At 46.5% G+C, this 26759-nt stretch overlaps 2 protein-coding genes across 3 annotated transcripts in view; one reads left to right on the top strand and one right to left on the bottom strand.

Moving 5' to 3' along the window:
- The window catches only part of SLC22A23 (solute carrier family 22 member 23), a 114195-nt gene extending 103152 nt beyond the window's left edge, over positions 1–11043 (top strand). Inside the window, exons 10-11 of one of the 2 annotated variants that reach the window (XM_034061809.1) lie at positions 923–1046; positions 6609–11043. In XM_034061809.1, coding sequence (XP_033917700.1) covers positions 923–1046; positions 6609–6966 — 482 coding nt within the window. In that variant the 3' untranslated portion in view covers positions 6967–11043. The remainder of the gene's footprint in view (positions 1–922; positions 1047–6608) is intronic. The other variant, XM_034061816.1, reaches the window with a different exon arrangement.
- A 965-nt stretch (positions 11044–12008) lies between these two features.
- Positions 12009–17860, bottom strand: PSMG4 (proteasome assembly chaperone 4). Its single transcript, XM_005149987.3, has 3 exons — positions 17660–17860; positions 17411–17486; positions 12009–12497 (listed from the first exon to the last, which is right to left on the bottom strand). The coding sequence occupies exons 1-3, from the start codon at positions 17858–17860 to the stop codon at positions 12376–12378; spliced, it is 399 nt and encodes a 132-aa protein (XP_005150044.2). The 3' UTR covers positions 12009–12375.
- Between the last annotated feature and the right edge of the window lie 8899 nt (positions 17861–26759).

Genomic DNA, 26759 nt, shown 5'->3' with positions numbered 1-26759 from the left:
AGGAAGTCTCTATCTAGGAGCAACATTCACAGTTCAGTCTTTTCCAGAAAGGTCTGAGGTGCCAAAGTCCCTTCAGATAAGGGGACTGGGGCACCTTAGAAAGTACTTTCTCAGGCATCTTAGCCCAGCCTGAAATACTGCAATAGCAAAGCAGTGACATTCTATGGGGGAACAAAATTTACCCTTCTGTATTTGGTTTAATGGACCTGTCTTTGCCCAGCTCTTCCAATGTCTGTTCTCCTGAACAGTCATGACTCCCTCTAGGGTCAGCGGTGCAGCCTCTCCTGCTGTGCAAGAGTTGCCAGAGAGTGTCAGAGATCTATAGTTTGCAAGGTGCAGTGCTCACATCCTTACCTGCTGACAGTATTTGCGCACCATCCTTGCCATCAGCTCTACTCACCTAGCATTGTCAGACAAAGGCTGTCAAGCTGGGGTTTACAAGAGTTTGCAGGCTGATCACATGGAGGGGCTTAGCATGGAAGCGGAAGTTCTTCCTTTTCTTTCCTCTCCTGTCCTGTGAGCCTCACCAGTGCCCAAGCCACGGAGCTGTACTAGATGTTTGGCAGTTGAATGAATGCTGCTTGCCTCCTCTTGTCTGTCAAATGTGGGAGGGAAGCGGCTGGTGCCTAAAAGACTGCCCAAAGATGTGTTTTTTTCTTGGGTTTTACCTTTTGTGGTGGCTGGGCATAAATAATTTAGAGATCGCTGCCGGTTTTGGCATGTCATTATGATTTTTTTCACCTATGTTTGTGTCTCGGGTGCTTGGGGAATGAATTTTATAAATACCAGTTTTAAACTGGTATTACAGAAATGACTCAAACTTGTGTCTAGGGAGAATGAGTAACACAAACCTGCTTTCTTGTTTTTTTCCTTGGAAGTTTGGCCTCATTCTTGCTTTTTATGAACACACTTGTCTTGACAGGTATGAGTGACAGCGTCAAAGACAAATTCTCTACTGCATTTTCCATCGTGGGTATGTTTTCTTCGCATGCTGTTGGAAGCCTCAGTGTGTTCTTCTGTGCTGAAATCACACCCACAGTAATCAGGTGAGACACTGGAGCCCCCCCTCTTCAAAGGTTGAAGATGAAATTATCCTCATTTAATTTATAACTGGCTGTGTAACTTAATGCATTCTGTGGGAGGAGAAATCCCCCATAGTTGGAGACCTCACAGCAATTTGGGGGCTGGTTTTTAATGTCACTGCAGTCAGTCTGCCTAAGTAAATGCCCGTTTGTAAGCAGGCTTTGTTTCCTATGGCTCCACCTTGTGTCCCATCGTGGTGATTATCAGCAGGCTGGGCACAATGTGAATCACGTTGTTTGAAGCATGGCATGGTCTTAAATCGCAGAATCACAGAATGGTTTGGGTTGGCAGGGATCTTAAAGCGCATCCAGTTCAAACTCGCTGCTGTGGGCAGGGACACCTTCCACTAGACCAGGTTACTCAAAGCCCCGTCCAACCTGGCCTTGGACACTGCCAGGGATGAGGCAGCCACAGCTTCTCTGGGCAGCCTGTGCCAGTGTCTTGCCACCCTCATAGTGAAGAACTTCTTCCTTATATCTAATCTAAATCTATGCTCTTCCCCCTTGTCCTATCACTACATGCCTTGTAAAAAGGCCCTCTCAAGATTTCTTGTAGGCCCCTTTTAGGCAATGGAAGGCTGCTATAAGGTCTTTCTCGAGCATCCTCTTTGCCAGGCTGAAAAAGCCTGGCTCCCTCAGCCTGTCTTCATAGGAAAGGTCCTCCAGCCCCCTGATCATCTTCATGGTCTCCTCTGGGTTTTCTAGCTGGGTTTGTACAAGCACCAGTTATGTGAGTCTACAGATGGATACCAAAAGAGAAATTCCAAGAGCGCAGGCAAGGACAGAAGTGCAGGCAATCCCTGCCTCCCCAGGGCAGGTTAATCAAGCCAGCTATTGGGGTGCTTCAGTGGAAAGGAGATGTTGCAGCATGTGGTGTTAAATGCTTTTGGTGCATAAAGGTGCTCTGCAAGTCTGCTGTCCTACAGCACTCACCAGTGTGAGTGGTCTGCCTTTATTGCAGATAAAGTCATCTTATTTTCTTTGCACCCAGATCTATCTTAGCAGAGGCTCAAAATTTTTCTGAAGGGGAGCACTTTCATCCTGGGCAATAGTAGAAATCAGGCAGATGATCTTCACTGGAGAACTTCCCATAAGATGTCTTTGTATAGTCAGGTTTTTATACCATTTTATGTACTCACTGCTGTCTTTCACAGCACAAAGGTTGTACTTTTGTGTTCTGGTTTATGCATTCAGCAATGTCACAGCAATTCAGGAGTCCACCCTGACTCCATTGAATTTCCCAGGAATGTAGGTCGTATGGGTGGGAGGGAGAAAGGGTGGAAGAAAGAGGATACTCTTTTTTTTTTTTATTCTCCAAATTATGTGCCTTTTCAATAACTTTGCAAAAGTATTACAGCCAAATTGTCAGCTTGAGTCCTTGATCCATGGCCTTTTCTTCCAAGCTATCTGCTTTGTGAATGTATTTTACAGATAAGGTTATTTCCACAGGGAAAGGCAGTGAGTGGTGAGGAGATTATACTGCAGCCCAAAATACTAACAGCTATTTATTTATGTGCATGTCAGTCAGTTTGGTGGTTTTATGCCTCCTTAATTTTCTCCTTTTTGAAAGACACATAGATAAGGAATTGGCTACGTCACCCAGAAGAGAACCTGTCAAGTAGGGTCAGATGTGCAGTGTAAACTTAGCAAGCTTTTTCCTTAAATCACTTACACTGCTACAGGGAAGGGGACAAAATCCTGGCTGGGAGACAAAATTCTGCTTCCCCAGCCTCTGCTGGGTGACACCAGGCGAGTGGCAATAGCTGGATATGCCTCAGGGTCCCTGTTTATTAATAGGGATGATAACACTCTACAGTGCTTTGTAGTCCTACCACTGTGAAGCTTTCAATAAGATCTTCTCAGGGCTGTAATTAAGACATGGAGATCAGGATGGTGTGTAAACTGTCTCAGGCAGAGCTGTGGTTAAGCTGCTCTGTGTCTTGCATCTTGGTGGGATCTGGCTGCTCCCTTGTAACCTGTTCTCCAAAATACTTTCTTGGGTGCCCTTTAATGTTCAGACCATCTTGATACGCTTCTGGTTGAATCTCGAGGAACCTTAGGGAAAAAGGAGACAGAGAGCACTAGGGCCATCTCTGGGGTTTCCCTGATCAAATCCTTTACCTGTTATGCCCCATCCTTGAGGAAGGAAAACAACACTGCCATTATCAGGGTAGCAGTGGCATGATGGCGAACCTGTAGTGTCCACAACTCTACTGCTGTGGTGCTGAGATGAATGGTTACAGCAGTGCAGGAGGAAAACAGTCATCTTCATCACCAAGAGGTGCTGCCTACTCTAGAGACACAAGAGTCATGTGACACAAGGGGGTCCATCATACCCTTGCCCTGCATGCACCCCACTCTCCTGGCACTAGGTAGGAGGGCTTCACCAGGAGCTTCTATTCCTTATACCAGGGGCTTCACAACAGAGCTCCTGCTAAATACTGAATTTAAGCACTAAGTAGCACCAGTAATTTACCTCTAGTAACCTTAAAGGGAGCACCACTGCAGTCTACATGACTACTGAATGAAAACAGGCTAAAGAAAGCGTGCCGTGTTCTCACCATCCTTTTCATGCTCAGTTACTACCAAGTAGAAGAGAGATCTGGTTTTTTTTTTTATCTCTCTGTCCTCTTTTGTGCCCACCCATCCAAAGAAATGAAGGAGTGGACGATGATGACCATCAATAGCTGTCTCAAACTAAAATTCCAGTGCCTACTGGGAACTGACCCAGGCCTGGCTTTTCAAAGGTGTTGCCTTACCCCATAAGGACAAGGGCATCTTGGTGCATTGCTGAAACTCTGGCAAGGGTCGCTTATGTATGGGACTAAGTGTGCAACAGGGTCTCTTATGTACAGAAGGGCTGGGAAAAGCTGTGGAGGCTTTCATGGACTGACTTCAAGAAGTAGCTGGGCTGACTGGATAAATCCCTAAAATCCTGATTTGAGCTCAGTGTTTGGACCATGGTCCCTTTGCAGTTTGCCCATGTCAGGACCATGCAAACCATCCTGCCCTACTGCTGTGGGGCAAGCAAGGGTCAGGGATATGGCTCTGATCACCAGTGGGGTCATGGCATGGGAAAGTGTACCCCCACAGCAGAAGCTCCCAGGCGAAGTTGTGAGGGGAGAAGCTGGGGCTTGCTGTTGATGCCAGCAGCCCTCACACCCCCCCTCTTGCCTCCACTCTGCACCTCTGAGTGGATTTGGATTACAGACACAGGCCCCTGCCGTGGCAGACCTCATACTGAGGAGGAGCAGTACCCCAAAACACTCTGGTTTTGGTTTCCACCTGATTCCCCATGGTGGCTGCAAAGCCAGGGTGAATTATGAGAGTGCTGCATCTTTTGCCCTGTACCCATTTTCCTGACATGCATGTGTTTTGGTGTTCCTGTGAACAACAACAAATTCCTGACAGTATTTGCAGTTCTCTTCTTTTTCCTTCCATATTTTGCAGTATGGTCAAACTTCAAAAATCAAATATTCCAGGACCCATACCAAAATGTATTTTCAGGCCTCATTCTGCCAGGTGTTGATGGTGCTGGATAAAGTAATGCCCACTCGAATTACTGACGTCATGTGGAAAAACTTTCTTTTTCTCCCCCTTTCCAAATCTGAAGCCACTTGGCCAATGACAGAGCTGTCTTTGTTGCTGCTCTTTCCTGTTTCCTTTCAGTTTGCTTGGTGTCCTTCTCAGCAGCTTTTAAAACTCACCTCAGGTCCTTCTAGGGGGTTGAGATACAATTTAGCTGTAGCAAACACTGATGTAAATGAGTTGGGCTTTTGTTGTTCCAGAGCCAACTTGGAGAGTGATTTGCCTTGCATTTGGGGCTGGTTGTGTCGATCACTCATGTGAGTGTGTTAATGAAGCTGCAGCGAGGCCAGTTGCACAATGGCTGCATTCAGCTGGGTTTCCAAATTGCCATCAGAAAGCTGGCAAGTTTTTACTGAGGGCTTTTGCAGTATTGGAGGAAATCACTGTTGTTTGTGAACAATGCTCTGCCGAGTCTGGAGAATTAGAAGGTGCATATGTGAATTTCTGATCTAGTCAGTGTTCCAAGAGCATCTTTGAAACCTGTGCTGGCTGCCCTTTAGCTGTCAAGCAAGCAACAGTGGATTTTGGAAAGGTCTGGGTGAAGGTTAGCTCTAACACAGTGTTTGGCTGAGTGACTTTGACATTTGTAGGTTTATAGTGGTGTGGTCTCTAGTATGCTCAGTAGCAGATGAATTTATTTTTTTCCAAGTGGTTGATGTAAAGCGGTTCATTTGCCTTCCACAGTTGTCTTCTGTAAGGTCTGGTTATCATTAATAATTACATCTCTGCCACTGGGTCAGGAAATGAAGCACCTGAGCCCACCTGATCACCAGAGACTTTGGGAATAGGTGGCATCTCCCGGAGGAGCTGCAGGAAGCGGGCTGCCCAGGAGAGCTTGGTGGGGGAGTGGGGAGCACACTGTGCCAACAATTAAGCTCATGGGGAGACACTTCCCTCTGCAGGCAGCAGGGTCTCTGGAAAATGAAGGATAAGCAACCTCTCTCAAAGATTTTGGTAAATCAAGTCACTTAAGGATGATGCTCCGTTGGCTGGAGACCTCGGTTGTGCCACAGCAGAAGGGAATGGTCTGCTCTAGAGAAATGCCTGTGGTGGCATTTCTGTGTAGGGTCACCCAGCAGAGAGAGGCTCTGGGAGTATGAGCTGTGCCTCAAAATGAGGTGGGAGTGCACATGCACCTAATTTAAGCAGTTCACCCATGCTAGCCTTTTCCTAGCCTTTCTGGGATAAGGGAAGAGCAAGAAAGAGTAAAGTGAGGACCTAGCTCAACTTCGTGCAGTGAGTGAATGATAAACCCCAAACTCTGGGCCTCCTATTCTGGCCACCAGCTTTATTGTGGTTTTTTTTTTTTTCCCTGAAAATTATGCATTTTATTATGACATCAGTATTGAGAGGTTCCAGCCACAAGGTGTTTTTACAGAGAAAATACTTCAGCAGTGTTTGGTAGAATGGGTCGAGGCAGTGGCCTCCAAAGTCTGATCTCTTGTCTCCACTGCTGATTGATGCCAGGTACTTCAGAGGCAGCCAAAATTGACTTTTGCACCTACTGCTTCTTGGTGTGCCTTGTTTAAGCTGGAGAAGGCTGGCATGCTAAGAAAAATATGGTTTTCTCTCACTGAGTATGGAAGTACTTGGAAATGGGAATGCTTTAGAGGGCTGGCTACACACACGATAAAGCTCCTCTTCTGCTTGCGTGGGGGCAGTTATATGGGTGTGAAAAGATAGTTAAGTGACTATAATTATTTCCCCGCACTAAAGGCAAAAAGGCAGCAATGATCTACAACAGCAAAGCAACTCCCTGCTGGAGTAACTCTGCATTGTGAAAGCTGTGAGCAAACCAGGCTTGCCTTTGAGATTTCGGATGCCCAGGTGCATGTGAGCCCCAAGGGGTGTTCCAGGGGATCCCTCCCCAGTGCCAATGGGGCTGCACTGGCAGGAGCGGGCTGTGGGGCTGGGCTCTCACCTCTGCTGTGTTTGCAGGGGAGGCGGGCTGGGGCTGGTCCTGGCCAGCGCGGGGTTTGGCCGCCTGACCGCCCCCATCATGGAGCTCCACAACCAGAAAGGCTACTTCCTCCACCACGTCATCTTCGCCTGCTGTACGCTCATCTGCATCATCTGCATCCTGCTGCTGCCGGAGAGCAAGAACCAGAACCTGCCCGAGAACATCCCAGACGGGGAACATTACACCCGGCAGCCGCTTCTGCCGCACAAGAAGGGGGAGCAGCCCCTGCTCCTGACAAACTCTGAACTCAAGGATTACTCTGGCCTCCATGACTCAGCAGCTGTGAGCGACGGGATCTCGGAGAACACCACTGCCAATGGGATGAAGTCAATGTAACCGGGTGGATTTTCTTCCTCTTATTTTTTTGGTTGGGTGTTTTGTTTGTTGTTTTTTCTTCTCCTCTTTCTTTTGTATTTCCTTTGATGCTGTTGTGCAGGAGGAGCAGCACTTTGGGTAAAGGTGTTTTGCACAGATTTTACAAACCAGTAGTGGAGCAGACACAGACTTGGGGGAAATTCAACTCTGCTGCTAAAGCAACTTTTGGCATCTTCAACTGTTGTGCAGATTGCTCTTGAAAAAATTATGGGGGAAAAGACTCACCTGAGAAGAGACCTGGCTGGAGATAGCCCGTCAGAACTCTTATTTTCCTGCCATTAAATACGTATATTTATTTTGATTTATTCTCAAGAAGCACTTTATTTCCTTTTCCTTTCATAGATCACAAAAATGAAGCCATCTTATTACAAGAGGTGCAGCCATTCCAAGAAAGAAACCATGGGGGGTGGGGGGGCATGGGTGTTTTCTGTTTCAGTTTTGTGTTTCTTTAAAGGAAAGAAGGATCCACTGCAAAGTTGAATTGACTGAAATTTAGACTTGTGCAACATTCTTCTGCCTGTCTAGAAAGTCCAAGTGCCCCGGATGCCTGCTGTGTTTGTGTACACCAAAAAGAAAACAAGACAAAGAAAAGCAAAACCTGTTGTGACTCAAAACTCTGACTGCATTTTAGGCAGCTGATGTGTGTTTTTATATTTTCTGCATTAGTACCTTTCTTTTCTTTCACCAAATGCAGTGGGGAAAAAAGTCCTACCCAAACAAGCTGATTTTTCAATAAGAATCAGCCCCTCTGCATTTTAAGAGCCCATTATTCTATTTTCAATGTTTCCCACTGGTCTGTAATAGTAATGTAGGTGATGTAAATGATTTGACCAGTGATGCAAAAATCAGTTTTGCTGAGAATAGCTTTAATTACGAGGAGGCCCAGAATCTCTGTTTGACTGCTCCAGGAGAAGAACATAAACCACCAGGGACAAAACGTGAGGAGCACGGGCTATGATCTGTATCTTTATTCCAGAAGGCAATGCAGCTGGGATTCCCTCTCCTGGGAAATTAATATCCTGGCATTGCCTTAACTATTTTTACAACCAGGGTTTGGGTTTTCAATTTAAGTGGACAAAATGCTTAAGTGACTATTGGAAAAGAATGAATGGATAGCCTGGGAATAATGACTTATGGTCTGCTGTTGGCTGTCTTGGGGCTATTAGAGTTGTTTTCTGGTTCTGACCCAAGAATATACAGTGAACTCACCCAGATTTTCCCCTTCCCCAACTGCTCTTGTAGGATTTTTGATTCAGGAAGAAAAAAAGTTTACTCACATTGGATCAATCCTACTCTAGGCTGAGCAAAGTGAACACCCAGTTTGTCTCCTGCTGTGCAGATGGCACTTTGATAGTAGCCCCTTGACTTCTCCAGCCCCCAAACCGACTGTTTCCTTTGGCCACTGGCTTTTGGTTCTCACTGTGTGACTATTGATCGTGAGGATCTAGTTCAATGCAAGGAGTTTGTAAGCAAGCAGCTTTCTTGCATTGTAGTTAACCTCCCTGCTCTCCCTCCCTTTTCTCCTTTCTCACTCAGGCCATCCATTTGTGATTGCTCAGTAGTGCAGGTGTTCAGACAAACAGAGAAGCAGGATGTCGATGTTGTATTGAGTGTCCATATGATTGCCACTTTGTTTGATGTACATCTTGCTTTCACACGTGGAAAGTGCTTATTTGCACTTTCCTCCTCTACCTTCCCTCCCCTTTCCTCCTTTGCTGTATATATTGTCGATTAACTGCTGTACCTAACAATTTTTATCCTCCATTAGGCTTCCAATGTCCTCTTACAGTCCCAAATAAATCAGAGATACGTGCTCCCAGCAGGCGATCTATGTGAGTAGCACAGCCTCAGATGCTGACGAGTGCAAGGGGACAGGTAGACCTGCAGAAGCGACAGAGATTGTTGTGTTCAGAGTAACAATGTTGTCCTAAAGCTGCTAATTTTTGTACAGAGGATGTGGACATTCAGGTTCTGCTTGGGCCTGGTGAAAAACACTGGACCAGTTGATGGTAGTTTTGCCCAAAGTTACACTACTGGGGTTATTTTGTTTCCTGCCTTTGCTAGACTTGCTGTGACAGCCAGAGCCCGATCTTCCTTAACGCTCAAGTTTTATTGTTGAGCTTGAATGCGGCTGCTTCTCTCTTTTTTTCTGTGCTGAGACTTCTGCAGCCTGTGTTCACCTAAGGAAAAAACCCAGGCCTTCCCCGTTCATGCATTATTCACGTGCCAAATTTGTGCAATACCTTTTGCCTTCAATGAGAGATGCTTGTGGCAAGCCACGCACATGGGATGGGGCGGGGGGGGAGTGGGTTCACAACAATAAACTGAAGAAGCAGACAAGTCTTTAAGGGAATAGAAAAGGGGCCTGAAAGAGGGAAGGTGCAAGCACAGAGGTGGAGAGCAGTGTCCTGCCATCATCATGCCACGGAGCCAGTGGCTCCTTCCTTCGTGGTCTCTGTGCCTGTGTGCTCACGTATGGCTCTTGTACACCATCTGCAAGGCTATAAATCCAGCTGCTTCCAGCACTGTCAGCGGTCCTGGAGTGCTCACCACTGTTGTCCACAGCACTTTATTGTTTCCTATTCTGGTGGTTGCTCTCTGGTGACACACAGGCCCACGGAAGAGAATGGTGGTTTGAACATGTCAGCATTTATATAGTAAACAAATTAGGTGACAGGAACATGAGGCAATTTATTTCTTTTTCTTCAAACCTTATGAAATCAAGTTTATTTGTTGCTTTTGGGTGTTTTGGGTTTTTTTTCACCTGAAACCAGGTAGTTGGTACTGATCTTCTGCAGCATGGGGACCCCAGCTTCTCAAGTTGGTCTGGCCCTCTGCCTCTGTCATGACAGTAAAACACCAACTGATTCCCTGCCTTGGCACCTCTAGTTGTGCTCCTTTTCCTGAAAAGACAGGAAATGCTTCTGTGATGACGATTTTCTTTCCACACCTGCTCACAGGGTTGGAAAGCTTTTGCTAAGCATACCTTGTGTGGAGGAGTCAGGCAGCAGGTGATGCAGCAGGACAGAAAGGAGAGGTGGAGATGCTTACACTGCTCTGCCTTGTCCCACAGCAAGCCAGGGCTCTCTGCTAGGCTTTCAGTTCGCTGCACCACCAACCATGTCTTCTCTGCAGCCATCACCAGGAAAGGCTTTTCTCAGGTGGCTCTTCTCAGCCACTGCAACAGGGGAAGCAGTCAAAGCTGCCCTGTCCATTTGGGCCTTTTTTCTGTGAACCTTCAGTAACCTCTGAGCCCATCAGTGGATTTTTCTTTGGGTTTACCATGTAAGGGCTTCCTTTTTTGTAAGTTTAAACAAAAATGTGAAAGTGACATTATACTTGATTGGAGGGGTGTTGTTGTCCCCTTTTAAGGCTTCAGTACTGCTTTTTGTTGCCAGACACACTGCAAATGGATAAGGACAGTCACTTGCTTGCAAGTGTTTTGTGGTGGCGCAGAAAGGGGGTTGTGGGGTTTACTTTATGGTTTCTTTCAGCAGGCTTTTTTTAACTTTGTTTTTTAATGGAAGTATTTTACTTAACTGTTGCCACTTCCTGGAGCCAAACACTAAAGGTCACCAAATTGGAAGCAGAAGTGCCATTAACTGAACTCTGTGAATGTCAAGTTGCACCTGTAGCTGGCACATAAGACAACACTATTAAGCGGGGGGGGGGGGTGATCTCCCCTGCTGTAACCTTTTCTTTTTCTTCTTTTTTTTCTTTTTTTTTTTTAAGAAAAATGAAATGTCAAACCTCATTTTAAATGTATTGTGTAAAATGTTTTGGGAAAGGAGGATGGTGTGTTATGTCTAGTGGGTGAGACCTCCCTCCCCATTTCAGTTTCTGATGAAGTTTTAAAGAATCGTGTTACTGTATGTTTTGATCATGAATAGTCTGGTGGTACTTCCTCATAGCACAAGCTTAAATCAAGTACTGAAAACAGTCTTACAAGCTAAATGTCTGCATGATGTTACATCTGTTGTACCTACTGAAAAGAACTTTGTATGTAAATGTACAGAATAAAATGACGTTGTCCCATCAGTTTGCTCTCCTTGGTCTCGCAGTGCCTTTGAACCAGCCCAGCAGCAGCTATAACGTCTGTGACCCCTCAGGAAACAGTCCTACCCTCCTCTACAAACAGAAGGAGCTTGATTGATTGTAAATCAGGCTAATTAAGTCAGCATGTTGATTTCCAACTAATTATTCTTTATATTCAATCACAGATAGTTGACTGTTTCCTGGGTGCTGTGAATTAAAAAGAAAATACCCCTCCCATAGTTGCTTTTTCTATCCTGATCTTGAACTGCAGCCAAGGATGGGTGACTGTTCCCAAAGGTAAGGAAGGTCTGCCTGTGCCCACATCAGATCTACAGTGTTGAAGCCACTGCGTGTTCAAACCCCCCTCCCTCGGACAAGAAGCTCAGCAGGAGTTGCACCTTCTACGTCAACAACCTCTCTGTTAGTTTTAATTGTTGAGTATGGTGCCACAGCAAGGTAAGCTTATCGGTTTTCTGTAAGCTTTTAGGGCAGTGGTCTAGCAGCAGCACCAGTAGGCTTTGTTTGTATCAGAAGCTTATGTCTGAATCAGGGCTCAACTTGCAATGAAAAAGAAAGAACCTGGACTCACTCATCAGGTTGCTATGCTCTGTGTTCCTTTAAATTGCCATGAACAATAGGTGGTATGCATGTCCTGACACCTGCAAATGGGCACTGCATCATTTGCTCTACAGCCAGTCTGGGGGGTTTGGTGGTGGTGCTGGTGGTAGCTTTGATTTTTCTAACAAACAAGTGTGCTCACTTTACATCCATGATGCTCCCATAGTAGCCTGCCAGATTTATCTGTTGCTCCAAAATTCACGGTGTGCTCTTTCCTTCTACATAGTTCTCCTTTGTGAAACCCTTCTAGTGTTCTTAGTGCCCAAGAAATGGAAGGAAATCCAGTGTTCAGCACCAGTGCTACAACCAACAGGGTCTAAAAGGAGCAAAGCAACACACATTTTATGAGCTTTACAATACAAAAATGTATTTTATTTGCTATGTTCAGTACCAGTACATAGCAGATTAATTGTACAGCTAGAATTTGGAACTGATTTCCCAGCATATCCAAGTACTGACTGGAGGTCAGGCACTGTGTGTGCACTTTTACAGCGAAGTTCATACATTGCAGCATATTTTCTACTCTACTCACCTATTCCCTACTTAACAAGGCAGCAAATTTAAAAACAATAATAATAAATTCCAGGTTCCAAGTATATTTAGGTCCATCTATATTTAATAACAACTTCAGTCAAAACAATATAAAACAAATATACTAACTTAATGTCAGTGTGAAAATTGTGATTGGTTTTCCTAAAACAAAAACTTCAGGCCAAGTCAGAACTTCTCTGGAAAAGCCTTCATTTCTTCTTTGATCCTGTTTTCTATGAGTAAGGTGAAACTGCTGTCTGTGTTTTGAAGATTGTAGCTGACAAATACCTGTTTTTTGGTCTTGCTGGCTAAAACACAAAACAGAGTAGTCAGGTATAGCTTGTTCTTATTTAAAAGTGATGATGGTATTCAAGCAAGCCTCTTAAAAAGCCATATCATGCAGACAACATTCTCTACTCCTGCTGTGCTGAACCAAGTTATTAAAGGAACAGCAGAACAAGTACCTGAGTGTCAGCACACTGGGTCAATGAAATGGGCAATGCAAGCCTCATTTTTGGCCTGATGCAAAAAGTTGTGGAAAAGCCTCACACTTTTTGTTCATTTCTTAAATATGGTGCAGTTTAAGTGAAACCACAGACTATAGTGAGCCATTAGCAGCAAAATCTAGTTGATGAGTTGGTAAATCTATGCTGTGAAAAACACTACACGGGTAAAGCACACAAGAAAGTGATTAGGCCCCAATTAACAAAGCTTTGTTTTATTAAAAAGCCCCAAGAAGGCCCCCAAAAGTCTGTACCAGTCTTGTCTAAGTCTGCTGTCAATAATTTTGTTTCCTTTAACCTTTATTTATACAGTATCCATCAACACCCAAGAGGCTGGAGAGCCTGGCTTGAATGTAATGAAGCCAAGCACAAGTTCCAGGCTACTGTAATGACAAATACCTAGAGAAAGGTACTACAAAATTAAGAGCTGTCTTCCATGACAGAGCTAATTAACAGTAGCAAAAATAATGTCCATGGGGGCAGAAAGACTTAATTATCAGAGTAGAATAGGTAACACCAAAGATGGTTTTATAAATAAAAGGGAATCCTACTTAGATGTCACCATAGTCATGCAGCAGATTTGTAACTCTGTACATTGCTAAACTTTGTGAAGAATGTAAGCACCACAGAGGAAAACAGGCACGAAACTGAATTGTGTAAAACAGAGGAGGAAAACTGATATTTGGGTCATGAGGTATTCTTGGCAGGGAATGAGCTGGGAGCTGACAATCCCAGGGACAAGTCAGACCCCTCTGCTGAATATTCAAAGCTACCACCTGAATTTTAAAAATTGAAAATGAAGACACCAGAACTCCTAATATCTCACTCCTTTCTAAATAGGGAAGTTCACTACAGAAAACATACATATATGTATAAAATGCAGTTAAACGACTCCTTTGAGGCATTCTTGTTATGCAAATCAATTATCATTTTCTATTCTAAGAAGTTACCAGCTCCCTGGCTCAGTAAGTAGGGCTGTTTATGAAATGCAAGGACTTGTTTGCCTTTTAAGATTTGGCACCATAAAATGCTGATATAATGCAGCACGTTCCTCTGTTGGCAAAAATTAGTGCTTGGCACCAGATTCTGTAATATAAAGCAACATGTTTTGTAAGCACTAGTGCTTTGTCATCGTACCCTAAGTGAATGCAACACTAACTCTGAACTAGTCAATACCACTATCCTGGGTAGCAAAGCTGTATCATATACCATGGTGTTAAAACTGAGCTTCTTCGTTATGTTTGTGTAAGATCTGATTTAGTCCCTGGGATGCTGTTCCAGTTCCTGGGAACACTGTGAATCCCTCAGGGTTGCCTGTGCATAGGAGCTCTGCTCCCTGGCTAACAGACAGCCTGACCTTTTCTGTCCCCACTACCCTGCAGATTCAGTTGGACATATGGGCTCTTGAGGGAAGAAAAGAAGAGGGAAGATCTTATGCCTCCATGGAAGACCATCTGCACCTTCAGAGTAAAGCAGACAACTGCAGAAGACAGGGCTTACCTACAAAGCCCTCCAGCAGGACTGCTTCCCACATAGCCTGGCTGATAATCCCTGTTGCAGAGGTCCCTCGAAGCATAGGAAAAGCAGCCAGGAGATACTACAGCAGCAAAGACCCACTCCTACAACCTCATGGATAGGGTGACGGCCCAAATCTGAGCTTGAAGAGGAGCCCAGTAGGAGCAGAATGGATAGGAAGTGTTATAATTTGTGGAGCATTTGTGCTGGAAAAGAGGTGGTGGAAGAGTGGAGGTCCATTTGGGAAAGACCTCAAAGAAGAGGTCAAGTCATCTTCACTGAGTCTGCCATTCCCTATAGAGAGAAGATGAAGATGAGGTGCTATTCAGCAGTCACTGCAGCCGAAAGTGCTGTGATTTCAGTATATGGAGGAAAGTAGTCACTAATGGATAAGATTTCCTCAAGAACTGGGCTCCACTAACCTATACAAAACAATTGCTTCAAATGTGGGTTTCTTGACTTGTGAGTCACTTCTTGACTTGTGAGGCACATTACTCGTGCCAAAGTAATCACGCAGAGTGGTAGGAAACAGTCCCTGTCTCTAATTCAAAGAGATACAGATAGAAATAGGTAGAGAGAGGAATAAGAATGTGACAAATGTGTCTTCAGCAATGGAAAAGAAAAATGGAAAACTCCAATCCTGAAATAAGGAAGACAGAGCCAGTGCACCAAAATACAGCTGTTCTGGCTAGGACCCTACAAAGAAAACCACAGGATAAGGTATATGCTGATGCACAGTAGTGCTGAAACTCCTGCTCCTGACATTGCAGGACAAAATGGCAGGCGATGGAATGTGACTGGCAAGTATAAGAAATAAAAATACTTATGTTCAAATTACATTGTATGCTACTTAAGTCAGTGCCTACAAAAAACAGAATGGAAAGAGCATAGAAGCTACCTTGGAAGTACAGCTAAAGTCAGACTTGGCTGTGAATAGCATCTCTGTTATTACAGAATTTGTGAGAGTAACAAGGATTTAGTTTCCCAGAGGAAAACTAACACCAGTAACAGCAAAGCTTGGTATTTATAGTCGCAAAACACACTTCCTCACTCAGCACTTTGTGAAACAAAGAAGATACACAGATGCTTAGTGATGATCTTGCATAGTCACTGGTTTCAGGAGAATAAACAATTTTGGATTAAGTGACCCTGAGCTGGATTGGCAAAAGCAAGCCTAAATACTAAGGTGCAGGATTTCAGAAAGAAGATGTATTTCTTTTCTTAAAGGTCAGTTATGCTGAGGTGAAGAAGTAATGATTGAATGCCAGAAGTGTATTGTTGACTTTCTTCCAAGGAAAGGTGAAGAAGGTCTACAGGCCTTCCTCAACACAGTATACCCTAAGCACGGTAGCACAAGTAAGAATAATGTCTATAAAGAATATAAAGAGGGCTGTTTACTGATGAATTCTGCAAGCCAGAGGTTAGGTATAGAGCAACACTGACCAAAAAGCCTTTCCAGGCCATAGCTGACACAGAAAAATGAACATAGTAACAACAAAAGACCCTTAAGGCACACAATCAAAAAAAACATGGATTATGCTCCGAGGATAAGGAGTAACTGATAGGCCAGTCCCAGGCAACACTAGCAGCTCTTAGTAGCAAAGTACGGGAAATTAGGAATGTAAGTAAGAAAAGGACCTTGGAAAAAAAAAAGGGGGGGGAGAGCGAGAGTAAGGAGAGGGCAGCAAAACTGAGACCATATACTGGGACAAAGAAATGAGGTGACCCAGCCTCTGTCCTAGAACAGGGAAAGAACTGATGGATGCCCGCTCTAGCTATGTAATTTGGAATGTACTAAAACAAAATGACAGGGGAGGGTGGGAACCACCAAGACAACTAGCAGCTGTTCGCTGACCTCTGGTGCTACACAGGAGTATACAGAGCAAGGTTCAGAAGCGAGTAATGAAGAGACCAAACAGTAAGTGGACTAAACTGTTAAGCTTTATCCAAAGTAAAGCCTCTTTGGCTACATTTTCACTGACTTTTTAAGGATAATGCACTAATTACACATTAAGAAAACATATTATACAGTACCCCATAGAATTATTACTTAAAGTGAAATGACTGAATCCAGGGGAGATTTCTGCTGCCAGGGGAGACTACAACAGTGGTTACTGAAAGATAAAAGTTACCCAGGAAGAAGAAGGGACACCAGCACTGTTTTTCAACGATCAGTCTTGTCATCAACCCTTTCTTATATATACATCAGTGGCCTGGGAGAAGAAGTAGTGCAGACTTGTGAAACTACTTGACAAGAGAAACTTAAGACATAATAGAGATTGCACACAGATTGTTAAGAAGAATTATGTGGCCTTTCCAGGTGAAACAACAGAAGTAAAATAAGATTGAGCAGTGCAGCATCTTACATTTAAAACCTGATAACAAGGCCTTAGCAATTCACCATCTGGAGCTGCTTCAGTTACTGGGAGATGATGATGAGTAACCAGCACGATGCTGCTGTCAGATATGAAGGTTCTAGGATGCATTAGGACAGGTATTTTCCTTTTTAGTCAAAATACGGGAGTTTGGAAGTTAGCATCAAGGCTCAGAAATCCAGCTACACCGCCACTGCACTAAGTGTGGCAGGAAACTTGCACATACTGAAACAGGAGACCTGCAAGATGCCCATTAGAGTCAGTCAAACACTGGTGTCTGTGAGCTGATCCAGGACCTTCTCAGAACTTAGGGGCTAAATGGTGCAAGATGTGATGAGGATTGGCTTCATCTTCAGGAAAAGCATGTATGCTTTGTACTGTACGAGAGTTACCCCACAGTACACAAGTATCATGGCCTTACAGAGAGCAAGTCCCTGGAAACCCCACTCAATGAGCACAAGCATGTGCTTCCCTTGCCTCACACCCCCACAGCCCGGGTCAGGATATTACACAGCACAGAAGCATCCTACATAGCACAGCAGCATTCAGCTTCTGACAATGCTCAGCGGGCGCTGAAGCAGACACCCGTCCAGCTGCGGCTCGCCAGGCATGTACACAGCTGAACGGGGTGACCCGGCATGGAGCCCGCGGGGTCCTGCACGGCCGGGAGGCTCTGCTGGCGGCTCCCGGCCTGCAGCAAGCACCGCGTCCCTGCCGCCCAGCCAGCCGTGAGCGATGGGGATGCTCCAAGGCCCCACCAAACTGCCTGTCCCGGCCCGACCCCCGCGGACGGCAACCTCCCAGCCAGGCCGCGCCCCCAGCACCTACCCAAGCGCTGGGCCAGACAGGCGGAGGCGGTGTCGGAGGGGTCCCCCAGGAGCGAGGCGGCCACCGGGATGCTGTCCTGCAACCGGAGCGCAGCAGAAGCACCGCTTAGCCACAGGCAGTGCGGGGCGGGAGCTCCGGGCAGAGGTGGGGAGGGCCCCACCAGCCGCCCCTTCTCCCTCCGTCCCTCCCTCCCTCCTTCCCTCCCTCCTGCGGGCCCGGCAGCCCAGGACAAGCGGCGGGGACACTCACCCGTGGGTTGCACATGGCGACAGCCAGGCTGGCGAGGGCGGGCGCGGAGCCCACCCACAGGAAGAGCGAGTCCCGCAGCCGCATGGCGTGGAAGTGCACCCGCTGCTCGCCCAGCCGCCCGCTGAAGTCGTGCAGGGCGATGCCTCCTCCTCCTCCTCCTCCCCCTGCCGCCGCTGCCCCCCCGCCACCCGCCGCCTCCATCCCCCGGCGCGGCCAGGCCTCAGCAGGCAAGGCCCGACGGGGCGGGCCGCGCTGCCCCGGGAGGCGGTGCATTTGCTGCGCCCGCCCCGACACAGCCGCGGGGCCGCCTCCGGTATCGGCGCTGAGTGTCCACCGGGGGCTGCACCGTCCCGCAGCCTGTGGCCCCCGGGTGTGCAGGCAAATCCCCCTCCCCCCCTCCGAGCAAGAAGCCCCTTCCGCGGGGCACACGGATAACCCCAGTGCGCGCCCCGGGCCGTGTACGGTCACCCCCTCCCCGGCACCCTCCTTCACTCCCCGTTCCCCCTCCCCGTGCTCCCTCCGCCTGGGGGGGGGGGGGACGACACGAGGGGTCGGGATTAACGGGAAGCAGCCGCAGGGATGGCGGCGTCCACTAGATGGCAGGTGAACCGCTGCGTGCGGCACGGCCGGTAAACGGGGCTCGGGAGCTTGGGTTAGCCAAAACCCGGGGTTTGAGGCTAAAGGGAAGGGGCTGGCGTGGTGCTGTGCGGCCTCAGAGCCACCCCGGGGAGGAGAGGAGGAAGGTGGCGGCGGCCTTGGCTTCGTTCAGCTCTGGAGGTTTTCAGGGTTCTGGGGGATGTCCAAAGCCAGCGAGGGGAAGCTGGGGTATGTGGAGCTGTGAAGAATTAAAAGACCTACTTTGGGTATGAATTGTGCCCCACACACTTTCTCCGGAGCACAGCTAACCAGGTCCTTCATCACTGAAAAGGATTCCCCTTAATGGTACTGTCTGCTGCTGATAAGGGTATGGGTGGCACGTCAGTGGCCTTGGGCCATTTGCATTGCGAATGTGTCTTCGCACCGCGGGGAGGGTGAGCATCTCTGCATAAAGAACAAGCGAGTTAATGATATAGACTGGCTTTTTAATCAGTATTTCCTCTGCCTCCAATTTCATACATGCTTCTAGGAATCAAAATTTATATTTCCAAATCCTAAAACTCCATTTTCCCATCGAAAAAGATGGGGGGAGTGGGAGGGGGAGGAGCCATTCATCACTTTTCTTCCCTAAGCCGCTTTGGTTCTTCCTAGCATCTGCCAAAAGACAAAATCCTTAGCCCTGCTAATTTCTGCCCGTACTGCTGCATTGATGCTAAATCCCAGGAGTCAGCTAAGCCCAGCTCAGCTGCCAGACCCTGACATCCCATGGCACAGGATCAGCTTGGGGAGATGGGGGGGAGGGTCTCACAGGCCACCTCTTCTGCCCTACATTTGTCCCTTGCTGCTGGCACAAGGCATTACGGGCTGTATGGCAGCAGCATCAGGCCTGTACTGGTCCTCAGCTCACTGCAGCCTATCTCAACCCTTTGCCTTTACCTGGACTGGCCTCCTGCAGGGTGAGTGTGCAGAGGCTGAGGCATGTGCTGGGGCTCAAAAATCAGCCTCTCCCTGTCCAAGCAGCCTGTTGCAATCTGACGTTTAACCTGTGGCAGCTGTGAAGCTCAGGCAGGCAAGTAAGTGACAAAAAAACACCTTGGAAAGGGGTGAGTTCTGGCTGCCTGCACCAGATGCTTCCCTTTGCATTGTCTCTACTGCAGGTTCGCTCTGCACCTAGTGGGGAGCTAAGTGCACTGGCTAAAGCAGCAAAACCCATCACAGGCTGGGAGCATTGCAGGAATAAGAATCTAGGCAATGGATAAATAGATACCTGCTGGGAGCCGCAGAGGTGGTAGTGGTGGTGAGATTCCTGTGATTAGACACCTGAGGGTTATGAAAGAGAGGTGCCCCAGGCTTGCTTATCAGGGGAGAGAAGCAGGCAGGTTTAGAGCACAGTTCGTCTGACTTCCTTTAGATCTCTCTTTTGAGTGAAAAGCATCCCACTTCTGACCAATTGTTGGCTCCAAGGGAGGTTAAGGTAAAAGGTAAGACATGCCCAGCTTTGCAGACAGATTTATTCACATAGGCAAATCCTTCCTTAAGTGTTCAGAGCCAGTTTCTCTGCTACACAGAGACAGGGACAGAATTGGCTTCTGCAGTAGAGTCCCCAGTGGAGGAGCTGCTCTAACAAAGCTCCGGCACAATGTGTCTCTTCCCACTAAGTAGAAATTTAGGCTTCTTTGCATGCTAAACCTATGCTTAAATGATCTGCTGGATTGAAGTAAGAGTGTGCTGTTTTCTGCCCTAGTTTTTCTACATCAATTACAAGTTTCTTGCATTGCTTCCAAGGCTGTCTACAAGCTTGTTTCTCCCTAAGGGGGATCTGCCCCTATTTCATCATGCTCTCATCTCTTCCTCTTCCCATCAAGAGTCTTCTCTAAAGTGCTTGTAGCTTTCCTCGGGATCCTAAGCCCTGTGGACCTCTGAAGGTAAGTCCCAAGGTTCCTCTGTTCATAAGCACTCCTGCCTATTTAATGCTGTTCTGTGAAAGGTAGCTGCTATCTGTAAGCTGTGCTAAATCTTTGTTTAAGCACAAAAAAGGGAAAACATTCATCTAGCAAGCAAAATGCTGCGTAAGCATTTTTATTTGCAATGCAGATGTGAAGAGTGAGTGGGAGCTGTGCAGAACCAGACCATCAAGTATGAAATGAATATCCTAATTACAGCACTGCAAGGCCATCAGAGCCACTGCAAAGAGGAGAAAACACTCCATGAAATCTCTTGTGTTTCCTTTAACACACCCATCTCGTTTTTCTGTGCCCATGAAAGCAGCGCCCATGAATCTGCCTTATTTATCAGGTTTGAGGCCAGAACAAGCCTCTGCTGCAGTGAAACACTGTATAGCAAACTAATGATAAAGCAGAGATACTGTAGCAAAAGCACAGTATGTATACATATATTGCTGCTCAGATGGGATCCAAGTGGTTTAAAAGTATGTGCTTCTATGCTCATTGCTCTTCTCCAAAAGTTAGGTGGCCCACAGGAGTTACTAGATCCTAAACCCTGCATTTTACATCCCATTGTTTCCCCTCCAGTACAGTTTTAAACCAGGAGTAAATCTTCCTCCTGGTAGCGGAGGAATGAGAAGATGTGAAGCACATAGTTATGAACTGGGATGTCACCAAAAGAAGCAAATGTTTTCTGATTCCAGAATATGTTCTGCTTTTTTGTTCCTGCATGAGCACAGTGTGAATTTGACATGTGAGAAAGCAGTTGACCATTAGAGTGTGTCAGTGCTTCCCCCGTTGATGCCTTAGGACACACTAGTTTCGTTGAGTTGTTGTCCTTTTGCAGAGGAGTAAATGACCACCTGAGAAAGCCACATGAAGCCTCCAGCCACCTTGGTGAGGGTCCATGCTACCAAGCTGCTGCAGCAGTAACTGCTGCAGCCCAGGCTTCTGGGAGCCTGTTTTGTGTTGAGACTTCCCTCAGTGGCACTGGTGGCGGAAGGGATCCTTCTCTCTTCCTGTGCCATAGGGGCACCCGACAAGCCAAAAGTAACACTTCCTTTTTCTGTTATTGTTGGATTGTTTTTCTCAGGGGGATCAACCTCTGATGTAACTTGCTGTTTCACTGCTCAGATACTTGTGCTGGTATCATGAAGGGCAGCATCAGGCGAGCATGGGCAAGCAAGGAACGGAGAAGTGTCTCTGCTCACACTGTGCAGTCACCAGGGTCATCTCAACCAATTTTAGATGGGGCTATCCCAGTCCTGCTCCCTCAGCATTCATCTGATATGCTGGTGAATCAGCCTGGGGAAACAAACTGTTCAAAAACTATTGCTGGGTTCCCTGGGATGGGATGTTTATTTAGCTGTGATAGGGGACTGGTCCTGAAACATCTAACCATGGCCACAGAGCTCTCTTAACCTCTTTGAGGGCTCAAAACTCTTTGCCAAGTGTTGATCAGCCTGACTTACTGTTCTAGTAAAGAGACAGGAAGAAAAGAGACGGGAGCTGGAACTTTTTGACAGAGTTGCAGAGAATGTGGGAATCAGGCTGGAGAACTCACATGAAGATCACAGTTTAGGAGACTTGCAAGGAGACTACCCCAAATCCATGCTATGAATCTCATGATCCAAAGCAATATCAAGGGCAGCCCCATCTCCCACCACTAAGCCTGTGTCTGAAAATACACCCATAAACAAATGCAGAGGGTAGATGTACAAGCAATTCCACAGCTGCAGTAGCTGTTGTGATGGTGTTAGCGCAGCTACTATAGTAACTCCTCAGTGCTTCTATCGGTACCTAGGCAGATCCTGCTCTGAGGAAATCCAGTTCTTGATTTACAAAAGACTTAAGGTACCAGCTTTTTCCCTTCAGGAAACCCTTCTTTTTTTTTTATGGTCCTCATAACCTCAGCCGTCAGGATTTCCCTGCCTGTGTGGGATGAGGCCTGGGATGCATGTGCCATGGTGATTTTCTGTTGGGCAGCTTGTCAAGATCCACTGTGCAGTGTGTTTGGCTAGAAATCAGGGCTGGCAGGTTTTGTGCCCAGCTGGCATAGTGACCTTGTGCAAATCCCCTCTACTCTGCTTTATCTCACTCCTGTACAGACTGGAAGAGAACAACCCTTGCCTGTCTCCCTGCAGCTAAATGGAGGTCTATGTAACACACAGCTCCCCGGGAAGTTTATGAGTGCAGGCTAAATTTCTGCTGTTATCAAATGAGATGTTTTCCTTTTATTGTTATATGAGTCACTGGAGAAATTTGTCTTGGATCTCCTGGAACATTTGAGACACAGTGGTTCATAGCTGCTGGACAGGATGCACTAACATGGTGTGACTCATCGCTCCCCTCAGGGACAAGAAGAGGTTTAAGCAGTCAACTGGAAATCATATTTTATATGCAGATAGACTACTTCACAGTGGAGAATCCTGAAGCAGCTTACAAACACTGACCCTGGTGTATAAAAGCCAGCAGCTGTAGTGATTTCTGCAGGTGCAGTGGGCTATTGCATACGTGTGACCTGACGGGGAAGGGAACAGGCGTGAAAGCCTAATGGAACTGAGCTTTTGAGAGGCTGACAAGGGAAGGGAAAAAGAAAAAAGAAATAGTATTGAAAGATTTTCTCTTACATTGCCCAGTACACTGCTGAGATCCCACATGACATACAACACACCTCATGGATCCTCTTTATTTTCCTGTCCTTGAGTCACTAAGCAGGACACAAGGCTGTGGTACGTAAGATACATAGGGTATGTTGTGTGCTTGAACCAGAGAGGAAGCCAGTTTGCTACTGACTTGAGAACTGACTCATCTGCTAGGGTTGCAAAGAGTTCTTAACCATGGAAATCATGGATTCAACATGCACTGCTGACAGCCACTTAAACAAAGGTCTGACCAAGATTCAGGTTGCTTTAGGAGGAGACCAAAATCCCTATTGCTACTTTCATGGTTATGGGACTTGCTGCACTTCTGGTATTTACCCTATTCCTCTGGCTACTTTCCTTTTGCTGATTCCAGAATTTCCATGAATCTTCTCTTCATCCTTAGACCGGGTTGGACTTAATAGTCTCTGTCACAAAGTTCCTTAGCCTGCAGGTCTGATTGGACATGCCTGCACACAGCTTCTCTCTTTCCCCAGCATGCCAGCAAGAGCCTGCCTCTCAGTCTGGTTCTCTAAATAGCCACTCTCTTTCATTACATTTTAAAGCACTGCCATGGCCTTTTAATTTTTCCATTTGCAAGCAAAACTAGCTGGACAAAATCAGCTTTGATTGCTTCCTCCTCCCTGCACAAGGAGCGAAGCTAACAGGCCTGGCATTGTCCCTCAGCAGCCCTCAAGTGTTCACTTCAGTGGTGGTTTAGCTGAAGCCAGTCTTTTCTCTTGGCTTTTCTTTCCTGCTTTATTGAATATCATTTAGTAGAGAGAGTAAATATCCCAAACAGTAGCTTAATACCTGCACATAAGTAGAGAGCAGCCCAATGTCTTCTGATCCATCAAGGATATGACTCTTTCAGCCAGGCTTTCGAAGTTCATGGTACAATTCTTGAACAGCATGATTTAGATCAGGGATGGATTAGATTTCCTAGTAGAAGTATGTCAAACAGTTACTGCTGCCATGCAATTGGTGTATCTGAAGTTACTGGTGATTACACAGAATATAGCTTTCACAAGAATAGCTCCAGTGTTCTGTCTCCAATCCCCTGAGCTAAAACAATCAGAATAATACTTAGCACTAGTATCCAAAGATGGGTGTGTGGTTGTGTGTAGTTATGCTGTCAGAGCACACTACCCTTGGAAAATGTTATCAGAGCTCCTTTATTTTCAAAGTCAGGTAGGATACCAGTAGGCTGAAGCTGCACCTTCAAAAAGCATGTCCACTGCCCTTGAACAGCAACTGGAAAACATCCTTCCCTGCTGCCTCTTGGGAAGTGTGAGAAACCATTTCCCTTTACCACTTGGTGTTTGAAAAAGCTGCTGCCAGGCACTGTTGCTGTTGTTGTTACAGAGTGCTGGGATGGATGGTGGCCTTCCCCAGGACTGAAAGGCCTGTGTGTGCCTGAAGTCCCAAAAAGAGAGATCTGTTATGTTTCTTATGAGGCAAACATGTATCAGGTGAAAATTATCCCTAAATCTTGTGGAGAGTCATAAATGCGAAAATAGGAGGAGAAAGAAGGACAAAGGAATTCATGGCATTTGGGAGTTATACCTTTCTTTAACAAATTCAGGATCTGAGCCTGTCTTTCACAGAAAACAATGGGAAAAACACCTGCTAGCTTCTGTGAGCAGAAGGTAAAGCTTGTAAGGATGAACTTCACTTAACAGTTGTTCAAAATGCTGCCCTTTGGGCTCCTCAGTAACTGCTGGATGGCTTGCTTGGGTACCTGCCTCCCCACCCCTGCTACGATGAGGCCAGTGAAACCCGTACAGCTCAGTGAGCGCAGACTGACTCCCTCCCAGACATACCTGCCTCCTTACCACCCTGCGTGCCCCAGGTGAGACTGCCAGGGCTGGCACACGACACCCCAATTTTGTCACATTTACCCCATCGCTGCAATCCCAGCTGCAGGGGTTCCTCAGGGTGCAAGGGGAAGGAGAGCAGGAAACAGTGTTCTCATCTCTGCTGCCAGTTCTAGCTTGGTGAGGATGCTTCCAGCTTTAATAAACCAGATGATCAAAGCCTTTGTGTGAATCCTGCCATTAGGAGAGGGGTTGTGCCGCTGCACTACAGCACACCGGAGCCCTGTGCAGCTCCCCCAATCCTGCCTTTCTCACCTATGAGCTCTTGGCACCCATCAGCTCCCTCCAGCCCAACACAGGAGGGCAACTGATGTCAGGCAGAGAGAAATCTTTCCAGTCATTTCCTTTTCTAGTAAGCCGAAGATTTAATATACATAGGAGTGATCTGGGGCTCTATTTTATTCCTTTTTTCCCCCAGCTTTCACGATGATATTTATTCTCTCCACAATCTTCTGAAAGATGCGTACCAGAGGCACCTGGGAACAGCCAAAGCAGCTGCCTGATGAGCTCTTTAACATTCATTTGCACAGCCATGCCTTTTGCAAAGGAAAAAAGAAAGTGTTAACGAGTTGACAAGCGCACTCTTCCTTGCAGCAAGCAGCGCTGCCAGCCGCAATGTTACTGCAGGGAGGAGAGAGCAGGGTGGTGGCTGAAGACCTTGAGAGAAAAATGCTTTGTTCAACCCGGTTACACAGACTCCTGCTTCCTTAATATACCGAATCCTAGCTAGCCGAGCAGGGCAATGGATTCAGTAGACTTGGCAATGATGCTGGGCAGCATGCTGCTATCAGGGTTTCAAGGATGAGTTGTTGGGGTGGAAAGAAATTGTGTTTAACCAAGAAGGATCGAAGCAAAAAGGAGTGTTTGCTAGGCATGTGGCTTCTGTACCACCCCCAAATGAGGACCCGACAGTGGATTTACCCTCTGACACTGCCATTTGCCTCAAACTACAAATCTGCCAGATCTCAGTTCAGCCTGAACACACACAGGCACACACAAAAATCCTGCTTGAGAAAGGAAACACCAAGACTGGTTTTCAATAATAACTCAGACAAGCAAGTGAATATTTTCTTTCATGCCTTGCTCTTTTGCATTCACTGAATTTGTTCCACATGAATGTAGAAACAGCTGCATCAGCACCACTACTAAAGCTGGAACCTTATTAATATTTATGCCTAGAAAGCAGAGCACACAGGAATCAAAACGCCTTCCCGCCATTGGCTCAGGGAACCCAGCATCCATACAACATCTTGCCACGTTTGGTGGCCATTCAAGCAGATTTATTAGCGAGCAGATCAATTTCTCATCAGCACTCTCACCCGATCGCAGGAAAACTGCCCTTTGCCTCCTACCTGCTCTCTGCGTCTCGTCCTTCAATAATTTCCCAATTAGAGAAACCATATTTCATCTCTTTTGCAGTTCTGTGGTTTATATTCTCATCTATTAAATATAGTTGGAGACATTATTAGATGCTTGAATTATTATCATTTGCATACCCGTAAGCCTGAGTATAAATGAGATAAAACAAGAAATAACGCTTGTGATAGATCTAGTGTGTGCTAGTAGGGACTGAGTTCATCGCACATGGCACTACACACATGAAAGGTGTTGCGTGTGCCAGTGTGATCCTTGGAGCCTCCCTTGGGACTTATTTCCACTGCAGTTTCTGCTACCAAGGTGCGGCAGTGACCTGTTAATCTGAGGCTGGAGGATTCCCTTTCCAGGAGTGCGGAGTGGAATTCTGGCTGACAGCCTTCCTCCGGCTTTGTTTCATGAGAGCAGTCCTTAGCTTGTCTAATGATGAGTAACTGGAGCACAGGCAGGTGCTCTCAGCAAAACTGAAACCTTCACATATTTTTTAACTATCTGATAGAAACAGTGGCTTGTAGCAGCGGTAAAAGAGAGAAAAAATAATCCCATGGTCTGGTTGAAGCTGGTTGTGGGGAGAGTGCATAGCAGCCCCAGATGGCTGCACCAGCAGCCCCTGGCTGCACCCCTGCTGAGACTAGGAACAAGATAAGCAAGCACTGGCAGGGCTGTG

Source organism: Melopsittacus undulatus, chromosome 1, assembly GCF_012275295.1.
Source record: "Melopsittacus undulatus isolate bMelUnd1 chromosome 1, bMelUnd1.mat.Z, whole genome shotgun sequence".
Taxonomy (NCBI): domain Eukaryota; kingdom Metazoa; phylum Chordata; class Aves; order Psittaciformes; family Psittaculidae; genus Melopsittacus; species Melopsittacus undulatus.
This window is presented reverse-complemented; position numbering and strand designations above follow the sequence as displayed.

Coding starts and splice junctions, on each gene's coding strand:
- PSMG4 (XM_005149987.3), bottom strand. CDS start 17,860: ATGGAGGCGGCGGGTGGCGGGGGGGCAGCGGCGGCAGGGGGAGGAGGA. Junction 17,487..17,659: donor TCGCCATGTGCAACCCACGG/GTGAGTGTCCCC, acceptor CTCCGGTTGCAG/GACAGCATCCCGGTGGCCGC. Junction 12,498..17,410: donor CTGTCTGGCCCAGCGCTTGG/GTAGGTGCTGGG, acceptor TTTGTGTTTTAG/CCAGCAAGACCAAAAAACAG.